We start from the raw sequence: 13031 nt of genomic DNA, 5'->3' as shown, positions 1-13031 counted from the left end.
GAGTACAAAGGAGGGCAACAAAATTAATAAAGGGGATGGGAGAACTACAATACCCAGATAGATTAGCGAAATTAGGATTATTTAGTCTAGAAAAAAGACGAATGAGGGGCGATCTAATAACCATGTATAAGTATATAAGGGGACAATACAAATATCTCGCTGAGGATCTGTTTATACCAAGGAAGGTGACGGGCACAAGGGGGCATTCTTTGCGTCTGGAGGAGAGAAGGTTTTTCCACCAACATAGAAGAGGATTCTTTACTGTTAGGGCAGTGAGAATCTGGAATTGCTTGCCTGAGGAGGTGGTGATGGCGAACTCAGTCGAGGGGTTCAAGAGAGGCCTGGATGTCTTCCTGGAGCAGAACAATATTGTATCATACAATTATTAGGTTCTGTAAAAGGACGTAGATCTGGATATTTATTATGATGGAATATAGGCTGAACTGGATGGACAAATGTCTTTTTTCGGCCTTACTAACTATGTTACTATGTTACTATGTTACTACAACGTGAATCATCATCACCTCCGAAACTTCCATCAACAGCACCATAGCTATCATCACCTTCGAAACCTCCACCACCAACTATACCATAATCACCTCCTCCTACACCTCTATCATCAACACTACAACCTGAATCATCACCTCCGAAACCTCCATCAACAGCTCCTTAGCCACCATCATCTCTAAAACCTCCATCACCAGCACAATCACTTCCAAAACTTCCTTCAACAAAACAACAACCATCACCTCCAAATCCCCCATCACCACACTACAAACATTGCCACCTTCTCCTACACTTCTATCACCAACAGCACAATCATCACTTCCAAAACCTCCATCGCCAACACTACAACCATCATCACCAACTAAATCTCCATCACCAACACTACAACCACAGATCTAACATTCTCATCAACATCAACGTGTCGGACATCTCTCACCAACTTCAGTTCTCATCATCTCCTACACCTCATAAGCTGCCAAAGTCTATTTCTCTGAATTTCAACATGCAAACCTCGGAATATTTGTACTCACCGAGATTAAATCCTGTAGTCCGGGTGGGACTAGAGCTACTCCAGCCATAATTATCTGTAGAAAGAGAGAAGAGTCAGTGTTCACGTATGACAATGCCAAATGCTATACCAAGAGCTATACATACTCAGTCCAGACGCTGCTACACCATGACCTGTATATACAGTGCAGACACTACACCATGACCTGTATATACAGTGCAGACACTGCTACACCATGACCTGTATATACAGTGCAGACACCGCTGTAGAGTCACGCCCAAACCTTCGTGTCTTCCTGTGCTGTGCAACAGGAAATTGCGATATGTGTTGTAATCAGAGAATATTCAGGATAACGAGTAACCAGGAGAGTAATCATGTGGCGTAGCTGTCATACTGGAATGGAGAAATGGTACTGTGCAGTGTATATATACAGGAGGAGTGGTACTGTGCAGTGTATATATACAGGAGGAGTGGTACTGTGCAGTGTATATATACAGGACAGGAGGAGTGGTACTGAGCAGTGTATATATACAGGAGGAGTGGTACTGTGCAGTGTATATATACAGGACAGGAGGAGTGGTACTGTGCAGTGTATATATACAGGAGTAGTACTGTGCAGTGTATATACAGGAGGAGTGGTACTGTGCAGTGTACTGTATATATACAGGAGGAGTGGTACTGTACAGTGTATATATACAGGAGGAGTGGTACTGTGCAGTGTATATATACAGGAGGAGTGGTACTGTGCAGTGTACTGTATATATACAGGAGGAGTGGTACTGTACAGTGTATATATACAGGAGGAGTGGTACTGTGCAGTGTATATATACAGGAGGAGTGGTACTGTGCAGTGTATATATACAGGAGGAGTGGTACTGTGCAGTGTATATATACAGGACAGGAGGAGTGGTACTGTGCAGTGTATATATACAGGACAGGAGGAGAGTTACTGTGCAGTGTATATATACAGGAGGAGTGGTGCTGTGCAGTGTATATATACAGGAGGAGTGGTACTGTGCAGTGTATATATACAGGAGGAGTGGTACTGTGCAGTGTATATATACAGGAGGAGTGGTACTGTGCAGTGTATATATACAGGAGGAGTGGTACTGTGCAGTGTATATATACAGGACAGGAGGAGTGGTACTGTGCAGTGTATATATACAGGACAGGAGGAGAGTTACTGTGCAGTGTATATATACAGGAGGAGTGGTGCTGTGCAGTGTATATATACAGGAGGAGTGGTACTGTGCAGTGTATATATACAGGAGGAGTGGTACTGTGCAGTGTATATATACAGGACAGGAGGAGGGTACTGTGCAGTGTATATATACAGGAGGAGTGGTACTGTGCAGTGTATATATACAGGAGGAGTGGTACTGTGCAGTGTATATATACAGGAGGAGTGGTACTGTGCAGTGTATATATACAGGACAGGAGGAGTGGTACTGTGCAGTGTATATATACAGGACAGGAGGAGTGGTACTGTGCAGTGTATATATACAGGAGGAGTGGTACTGTGCAGTGTATATATACAGGACAGGAGGAGTGGTACTGTGCAGTGTATATATACAGGACAAGAGGAGTGGTACTGTGCAGTGTATATATACAGGACAGGAGGAGTGGTACTGTGCAGTGTATATATACAGGAGGAGTGGTACTGTGCAGTGTATATATACAGGACAGGAGGAGTGGTACTGTGCAGTGTATATATACAGGAGGAGTGGTACTGTGCAGTGTATATATACAGGAGGAGTGGTACTGTGCAGTATATATATACAGGAGGAGTGGTACTGTGCAGTGTATATATACAGGAGGAGTGGTACTGTGCAGTGTATATATACAGGAGGAGTGGTACTGTGCAGTGTATATATACAGGAGGAGTGGTACTGTGCAGTGTATATATACAGGAGGAGTGGTACTGTGCAGTGTATACATACAGGAGGAGTGGTACTGTGCAGTGTATATATACAGGAGGAGTGGTACTGTGCAGTGTATATATACAGGAGGAGCGGTACTGTGCAGTGTATATATACAGGAGGAGTGGTACTGTGCAGTGTATATATACAGGACAGGAGGAGTGGTACTGTGCAGTGTATATATACAGGAGGAGTGGTACTGTGCAGTGTATATATACAGGAGGAGCGGTACTGTGCAGTGTATATATACAGGACAGGAGGAGTGGTACTGTGCAGTGTATATATACAGGAGGAGTGGTACTGTGCAGTGTATATATACAGGAGGAGTGGTACTGTGCAGTGTATATATACAGGAGGAGTGGTACTGTGCAGTGTATATATACAGGACAGGAGGAGGGTACTGTGCAGTGTATATATACAGGACAGGAGGAGTGGTACTGTGCAGTGTATATATACAGGAGGAGCGGTACTGTGCAGTGTATATATACAGGAGGAGTGGTACTGTGCAGTGTATATATACAGGACAGGAGGAGTGGTACTGTGCAGTGTATATATACAGGAGGAGTGGTACTGTGCAGTGTATATATACAGGAGGAGCGGTACTGTGCAGTGTATATATACAGGACAGGAGGAGTGGTACTGTGCAGTGTATATATACAGGAGGAGTGGTACTGTGCAGTGTATATATACAGGAGGAGTGGTACTGTGCAGTGTATATATACAGGAGGAGTGGTACTGTGCAGTGTATATATACAGGACAGGAGGAGGGTACTGTGCAGTGTATATATACAGGACAGGAGGAGTGGTACTGTGCAGTGTATATATACAGGAGGAGTGGTACTGTGCAGTGTATATATACAAGAGGAGTGGTACTGTGCAGTGTATATATACAGGACAGGAGGAGTGGTACTGTGCAGTGTATATAAACAGGAGGAGAGGTACTGTGCAGTGTATATATACAGGAGGAGTGGTACTGTGCAGTGTATATATACAAGAGGAGTGGTACTGTGCAGTGTATATATACAGGACAGGAGGAGTGGTACTGTGCAGTGTATATATACAGGAGGAGAGGTACTGTGCAGTGTATATATACAGGAGGAGTGGTGCTGTGCAGAGTATATATACAGGAGGAGTGGTACTGTGCAGTGTATATATACAGGAGGAGTGGTACTGTGCAGTGTATATATACAGGACAGGAGGAGGGTACTGTGCAGTGTATATATACAGGACAGGAGGAGTGGTACTGTGCAGTGTATATATACAGGAGGAGTGGTACTGTGCAGTGTATATATACAAGAGGAGTGGTACTGTGCAGTGTATATATACAGGACAGGAGGAGTGGTACTGTGCAGTGTATATATACAGGAGGAGAGGTACTGTGCAGTGTATATATACAGGAGGAGTGGTGCTGTGCAGTGTATATATACAGGAGGAGTGGTACTGTGCAGTGTATATATACAGGAGGAGTGGTACTGTGCAGTGTATATATACAGGACAGGAGGAGCGGTACTGTGCAGTGTGTATATACACAGGAGGAGTGGTACTGTGCAGTGTATATATACAGGAGAAATGGTACTGTGCAGTGTATATATACAGGACAGGAGGAGTGGTGCTGTGCAGTGTATATATACAGGAGGAGTGGTACTGTGCAGTGTATATATACAGGAGGAGTGGTACTGTGCAGTGTATATATACAGGAGGAGAGGTACTGTGCAGTGTATATATACAGGAGGAGTGGTACTGTGCAGTGTATATATACAGGACAGGAGGAGGGTACTGTGCAGTGTATATATACAGGAGGAGTGGTACTGTGCAGTGTATATATACAGGAGGAGAGGTACTGTGCAGTGTATATATACAGGAGGAGTGGTACTGTGCAGTGTATATATACAGGACAGGAGGAGGGTACTGTGCAGTGTATATATACAGGAGGAGTGGTACTGTGCAGTGTATATATACAGGACAGGAGGAGTGGTGCTGTGCAGTGTATATATACAGGAGGAGTGGTACTGTGCAGTGTATATATACAGGAGGAGTGGTACTGTGCAGTGTATATATACAGGAGGAGTGGTACTGTGCAGTGTATATATACAGGACAGGAGGAGCGGTACTGTGCAGTGTATATATACAGGAGGAGGATACTGTGCAGTGCATATATACAGGACAGGAGGAGTGGTACTGTGCAGTGTATATATACAGGAGGAGTGGTACTGTGCAGTGTATATATACAGGACAGGAGGAGTGGTACTGTGCAGTGTATATATACAGGAGGAGTGGTACTGTGCAGTGTATATATACAGGAGGAGTATTACTGTGCAGTGTATATATACAGGAGGAGCGGTACTGTGCAGTGTAAATATACAGGAGGAGTGGTACTGTGCAGTGTATATATACAGGACAGGAGGAGTGGTACTGTGCAGTGTAAATATACAGGAGGAGCGGTACTGTGCAGTGTATATATACAGGACAGGAGGAGTGGTACTGTGCAGTGTATATATACAGGAGGAGTGGTACTGTGCAGGGTATATATACAGGACAGGAGGAGCGGTGCTGTGCAGTGTATATATACAGGAGGAGTGGTACTGTGCAGTGTATATATACAGGGGGAGCGGTACTGTGCAGTGTATATATACAGGACAGGAGGAGTGGTACTGTGCAGTGTATATATACAGGACAGGAGGAGTGGTGCTGTGCAGTGTATATATACAGGACAGGAGGAGCGGTACTGTGCAGTGTATATATACAGGACAGGAGGAGTGGTACTGTGCAGTGTATATATACAGGAGGAGTGGTGCTGTGCAGTGTATATATACAGGAGGAGTGGTACTGTGCAGTGTATATATACAGGAGGAGTGGTACTGTGCAGTGTATATATACAGGAGGAGTGGTACTGTGCAGTGTATATATACAGGAGGAGTGGTACTGTGCAGTGTATATATACAGGAGGAGTGGTACTGTGCAGTGTATATATACAGGAGGAGTGGTACTGTGCAGTGTATATATACAGGAGGAGTGGTGCTGTGCAGTGTATATATACAGGAGGAGTGGTACTGTGCAGTGTATATATACAGGAGGAGTGGTACTGTGCAGTGTATATATACAGGAGGAGTGGTACTGTGCAGTGTATATATACAGGACAGGAGGAGCGGTACTGTGCAGTGTATAAATACAGGAGGAGGATACTGTGCAGTGTATATATACAGGACAGGAGGAGTGGTACTGTGCAGTGTATATATACAGGACAGGAGGAGTGGTACTGTGCAGTGTATATATACAGGAGGAGTATTACTGTGCAGTGTATATATACAGGAGGAGCGGTACTGTGCAGGGTATATATACAGGAGGAGTGGTACTGTGCAGTGTATATATATACAGGACAGGAGGAGCGGTACTGTGCAGTGTATATATACAGGAGGAGTGGTACTGTGCAGTGTATATATACAGGACAGGAGGAGTGGTACTGTGCAGTGTATATATACAGGAGGAGTGGTACTGTGCAGTGTATATATACAGGAGGAGTGGTACTGTGCAGTGTATATATACAGGACAGGAGGAGTGGTACTGTGCAGTGTATATACAGGACAGGAGGAGCGGTACTGTGCAGTGTATATATACAGGACAGGAGGAGGGGTACTGTGCAGTGTATATATACAGGACAGGAGGAGGGGTACTGTGCAGTGTATATATACAGGACAGGAGGAGCGGTACTGTGCAGTGTATATATACAGGACAGGAGGAGGGGTACTGTGCAGTGTATATATACAGGAGGAGTGGTACTGTGCAGTGTATATATACAGGACAGGAGGAGCGGTACTGTGCTGTGTATATACAGGACAGGAGGAGCGGTACTGTGCAGTGTATATACAGGACAGGAGGAGCGGTACTGTGCAGTGTATATATACAGGACAGGAGGAGGGGTACTGTGCAGTGTATATATACAGGACAGGAGGAGCGGTACTGTGCAGTGTATATATACAGGACAGGAGGAGCGGTACTGTGCAGTGTATATATACAGGACAGGAGGAGGGGTACTGTGCAGTGTATATATACAGGAGGAGTGGTACTGTGCAGTGTATATATACAGGACAGGAGGAGCGGTACTGTGCAGTGTATATATACAGGACAGGAGGAGTGGTACTGTGCAGTGTATATATACAGAACAGGAGGAGTGGTACTGTGCAGTGTATATATACAGGAGGAGGGGTACTGTGCAGTGTATATATACAGGAGGAGCGGTACTGTGCAGTGTATATATACAGGAGGAGTGGTACTGTGCTGTGTATATATACAGGACAGGAGGAGCGGTACTGTGCAGTGTATATATACAGGACAGGAGGAGTGGTACTGTGCAGTGTATATATACAGGAGGAGGGGTACTGTGCAGTGTATATATACAGGACAGGAGGAGTGGTACTGTGCAGTGTATATATACAGGAGGAGTGGTACTGTGCAGTGTGTATATACAGGAGGAGTGGTACTGTGCAGTGTATATATATACAGGACAGGAAAAGTGGTACTGTGCAGTGTATATATACAGGACAGGAAAAGTGGTACTGTGCAGTGTATATATACAGGACAGGAGGAGTGGTACTGAGCAGTGTATATATACAGGACAGGAGGAGTGGTACTGTGCAGTGTATATATACAGGAGGAGGGGTACTGTGCAGTGTATATATACAGGACAGGAGGAGTGGTACTGAGCAGTGTATATATACAGGACAGGAGGAGTGGTACTGTGCAGTGTATATATACAGGAGGAGTGGTACTGTGCACTGTATATATACAGGAGGAGTGGTACTGTGCACTGTATATATACAGGAGGAGTGGTACTGTGCAGTGTATATATACAGGAGGAGTGGTACTGTGCAGTGTATATATACAGGAGGAGTGGTACTGTGCAGTGTATATATACAGGAGGAGTGGTACTGTGCAGTGTATATATACAGGACAGGAAGAGTGGTACTGTGCAGTGTATATATACAGGACAGGAAAAGTGCTGTGCAGTGTATATATACAGGACAGGAAGAGTGGTACTGTGCAGTGTATATATACAGGACAGGAGGAGTGGTACTGTGCAGTGTATATATACAGGACAGGAAAAGTGCTGTGCAGTGTATATATACAGGACAGGAGGAGTGGCACTGTGCGGTGTATATATACAGGAGGAGTGGTACTGTGCAGTGTATATATACAGGACAGGAGGAGTGGTACTGTGCAGTGTATATATACAGGACAGGAGGAGTGGTACTGTGCAGTGTATATATACAGGAGGAGTTGTACTGTGCAGTGTATATATACAGGAGGAGTGGTACTGTGCAGTGTATACAGTATATATAGGACTGGAGGAGTGGTACTGTGCAGTGTATATATAGGACTGGAGGAGTGGTACTGTGCAGTGTATATATAGGACTGGAGGAGTGGTACTGTGCAGTGTATATATACAGGACAGGAGGAGTGGTGCTGTGCAGTGTATATATACAGGAGGAGTGGTACTGTGCAGTGTATATATACAGGACTGGAGGAGTGGTGCTGTGCAGTGTATATATACAGGAGGAGTGGTACTGTGCAGTGTATATATACAGGACAGGAGGAGTGGTACTGTGCAGTGTATATATACAGGACAGGAGGAGTGGTACTGTGCAGTGTATATATACAGGAGGAGTTGTACTGTGCAGTGTATATATACAGGAGGAGGGTACTGTGCAGTGTATATACAGGAGAAGTGGTACTGTGCAGTGTATATATAGGACTGGAGGAGTGGTACTGTGCAGTGTATATATACAGGAGGAGTGGTACTGTGCAGTATATATACAGGAGGAGTGGTACTGTGCAGTATATATATACAGGAGGAGTGGTACTGTGCAGTGTATATATACAGGACAGGAGGAGTGGTACTGTGCAGTGTATATATACAGGACAGGAGGAGTGGTACTGTGCAGTGTATATATACAGGACAGGAGGAGTGGTACTGTGCAGTGTATATACAGGAGGAGTGGTACTGTGCAGTGTATATACAGGACAGGAGGAGTGGTACTGTGCAGTATATATATACAGGAGGAGTGGTACTGTGCAGTGTATATACAGGAGGAGTGGTACTGTGCAGTATATATATACAGGAGGAGTGGTACTGTGCAGTGTATAAATACAGGAGGAGTGGTACTGTGCAGTGTATATACAGGAGGAGTGGTACTGTGCAGTTTATATATACAGGACAGGAGGAGTGGTACTGTGCAGTTTATATATACAGGACAGGAGGAGTGGTGCTGTGCAGTGTATATATACAGGACAGGAGGAGTGGTACTATGCAGTGTATAAATACAGGAGGAGTGGTACTGTGCAGTGTATATACAGGAGGAGTGGTACTGTGCAGTTTATATATACAGGACAGGAGGAGGGGTACTGTGCAGTGTATATATACAGGACAGGAGGAGTGGTACTGTGCAGTGTATATATACAGGACAGGAGGAGTGGTACTGTGCAGTGTATATATACAGGACAGGAGGAGTGGTACTGTGCAGTTTATATATACAGGACAGGAGGAGGGGTACTGTGCAGTGTATATATACAGGACAGGAGGAGTGGTACTGTGCAGGGTATATATACAGGACAGGAGGAGTGGTGCTGTGCAGTGTATATATACAGGACAGGAGGAGTGGTACTGTGCAGTGTATATATACAGGACTGGAGGAGTGGTACTGTGCAGTGTATATATACAGGACAGGAGGAGTGGTGCTGTGCAGTGTATATATACAGGAGGAGTGGTACTGTGCAGTGTATATATGCAGGACAGGAGGAGTGGTACTGTGCAGTGTATATATACAGGACTGGAGGAGTGGTACTGTGCAGTGTATATATACAGGAGGAGTGGTACTGTGCAGTGTATATATACAGGACAGGAGGAGTGGTACTGTGCAGTGTATATATACAGGAGGAGTGGTACTGTGCAGTGTATATATACAGGACAGGAGGAGTGGTGCTGTGCAGTGTATATATACAGGAGGAGTGGTACTGTGCAGTGTATATATACAGGACAGGAGGAGTGGTACTGTGCAGTGTATATATACAGGACTGGAGGAGTGGTACTGTGCAGTGTATATATACAGGACAGGAGGAGTGGTGCTGTGCAGTGTATATATACAGGAGGAGTGGTACTGTGCAGTGTATATATACAGGACAGGAGGAGTGGTACTGTGCAGTGTATATATACAGGACAGGAGGAGTGGTACTGTGCAGTGTATATATACAGGAGGAGTGGTACTGTGCAGTGTATATATACAGGACAGGAGGAGCGGTACTGTGCAGTGTATATATACAGGAGGAGTGGTACTGTGCAGTGTATATATACAGGACAGGAGGAGCGGTACTGTGCAGTGTATATATACAGGAGGAGTGGTACTGTGCAGTGTATATATAGGACTGGAGGAGTGGTACTGTGCAGTGTATATATACAGGATATAGAGGTGGTACTGTGCAGTGTATATATACAGGAGGAGTGGTACTGTGCAGTGTATATATACAGGAGGAGTGGTACTGTGCAGTGTATATACAGGAGGAGTGGTACTGTGCAGTATATATATACAGGAGGAGTGGTACTGTGCAGTGTATATATACAGGACAGGAGGAGTGGTACTGTGCAGTGTATATATACAGGACAGGAGGAGTGGTACTGTGCAGTGTATATATACAGGAGGAGTGGTACTGTGCAGTGTATATATACAGGAGGAGTGGTACTGTGCAGTGTATATATACAGGAGGAGTGGTACTGTGCAGTGTATATATACAGGAGGAGTGGTACTGTGCAGTGTATATATACAGGAGGAGCGGTACTGTGCAGTGTATATACAGGACAGGAGGAGTGGTACTGTGCAGTGTATATATACAGGAGGAGTGGTACTGTGCAGTGTATATACAGGAGGAGTGGTACTGTGCAGTATATATATACAGGAGGAGTGGTACTGTGCAGTGTATATATACAGGACAGGAGGAGTGGTACTGTGCAGTGTATATATACAGGACAGGAGGAGTGGTACTGTGCAGTGTATATACAGGAGGAGTGGTATTGTGAAGTGTATATATACAGGACAGGAGGAGTGGTACTGTGCAGTGTATATATACAGGACAGGAGGAGTGGTACTGTGCAGTGTATATACAGGAGGAGTGGTACTGTGCAGTGTATATAGACAGGACAGAAGGAGTGGTACTATGCAGTGTATAAATACAGGAGGAGTGGTACTGTGCAGTGTATATATACAGGACAGGAGGAGTGGTACTGTGCAGTGTATAAATACAGGAGGAGTGGTACTGTGCAGTGTATATATACAGGAGGAGTGGTACTGTGCAGTTTATATATACAGGACAGGAGGAGGGGTACTGTGCAGTGTATATATACAGGACAGGAGGAGTGGTACTGTGCAGTGTATATATACAGGACAGGAGGAGTGGTACTGTGCAGTGTATATATACAGGACAGGAGGAGTGGTACTGTGCAGTTTATATATACAGGACAGGAGGAGGGGTACTGTGCAGTGTATATATACAGGAGGAGTGGTACTGTGCAGTTTATATATACAGGACAGGAGGAGGGGTACTGTGCAGTGTATATATACAGGACAGGAGGAGTGGTACTGTGCAGTGTATATATACAGGACAGGAGGAGTGGTACTGTGCAGTGTATATATACAGGACAGGAGGAGTGGTACTGTGCAGTTTATATATACAGGACAGGAGGAGGGGTACTGTGCAGTGTATATATACAGGACAGGAGGAGTGGTACTGTGCAGGGTATATACAGGAGGAGTGGTACTGTGCAGTGTATATATACAGGAGGAGTGGTACTGTGCAGTGTATATATACAGGACAGGAGGAGTGGTACTGTGCAGTGTATATATACAGGACAGGAGGAGTGGTACTGTGCAGTGTATATATACAGGACAGGAGGAGTGGTACTGTGCAGTGTATATATACAGGAGGAGTTGTACTGTGCAGTGTATATATACAGGAGGAGTTGTACTGTGCAGTGTATATATACAGGAGGAGTGGTACTATGCAGTGTATATATACAGGACAGGAGGAGTGGTACTGTGCAGTGTATACATACAGGACAGGAGGAGTGGTACTGTGCAGTGTATATATACAGGAGGAGTTGTACTGTGCAGTGTATATATACAGGAGGAGGGTACTGTGCAGTGTATATACAGGAGGAGTGGTACTGTGCAGTATATACAGTATATATAGGACTGGAGGAGTGGTACTGTGCAGTGTATATATAGGACTGGAGGAGTGGTACTGTGCAGAGTATATATACAGGATATAGAGGTGGTACTGTGCAGTATATATATACAGTATATAGAGGTGGTACTGTGCAGTGTATATATACAGGATATAGAGGTGGTACTGTGCAGTATATATACAGAAGGAGTGGTACTGTGCAGTGTATATATACAGGAGGAGTGGTACTGTGCAGTGTATATACAGGAGGAGTGGTACTGTGCAGTGTATATATACAGGACAGGAGGAGTGGTACAGTGCAGTGTATATATACAGGACAGAAGGAGGGGTACTGTGCAGTGTATATATACAGGAGGAGTGGTACTGTGCAGTGTATATATACAGGAGGAGGGTACTGTGCAGTGTATATATACAGGAGGAGTGGTACTGTGCAGGGTATATACAGGAGGAGTGGTACTGTGCAGTGTATATATACAGGAGGAGTGATACTGTGCAGTGTATATATACAGGACAGGAGGAGTGGTACTGTGCAGTGTATATATACAGGAGGAGTGGTACTGTGCAGGGTATATACAGGAGGAGTGGTACTGTGCAGTGTATATATACAGGAGGAGTGGTACTGTGCAGTGTATATATACAAAACAGGAGGAGTGGTACTGTGCAGTGTATATATACAGGACAGGAGGAGTGGTACTGTGCAGTGTATATATACAGGAGGAGTGGTACTGTGCAGTGTATATATACAGGAGGAGGGTACTGTGCAGTGTATATATACAGGAGGAGTGGTACTGTGCAGTGTATATATACAGGAGGAGCGGTACTGTGCAGTGTATATATGCAGGACAGAAGGAGCGGTACTCTATAGTGTA

At 44.8% G+C, this 13031-nt stretch overlaps 1 protein-coding gene across 3 annotated transcripts in view; it reads right to left on the bottom strand.

Annotated features, from left to right (window-relative positions):
- The window catches only part of LOC138677458 (phospholipid scramblase 3-like), an 80946-nt gene extending 79643 nt beyond the window's left edge, over positions 1-1303 (bottom strand). The window contains exons 1-3 of one of the 3 annotated variants that reach the window (XM_069767615.1): positions 1221-1287; positions 1162-1188; positions 1038-1091 (exon numbers count right to left, since the gene is read on the bottom strand). In XM_069767615.1, the coding sequence (XP_069623716.1) occupies positions 1038-1085 (48 nt within the window). In that variant the 5' untranslated portion in view covers positions 1086-1091; positions 1162-1188; positions 1221-1287. Of the gene's footprint in view, positions 1-1037; positions 1092-1161 lie in introns of all 3 variants that reach the window. The other 2 variants (XM_069767614.1, XM_069767616.1) reach the window with 2 other exon arrangements.
- Positions 1304-13031: the final 11728 nt, after the last annotated feature.

This window comes from Ranitomeya imitator, chromosome 4 (assembly GCF_032444005.1).
Source record: "Ranitomeya imitator isolate aRanImi1 chromosome 4, aRanImi1.pri, whole genome shotgun sequence".
Classification (NCBI taxonomy): domain Eukaryota; kingdom Metazoa; phylum Chordata; class Amphibia; order Anura; family Dendrobatidae; genus Ranitomeya; species Ranitomeya imitator.
Note: the sequence above shows the minus strand (reverse complement) of the source record. Positions and strands in the feature narration are given on the sequence as shown.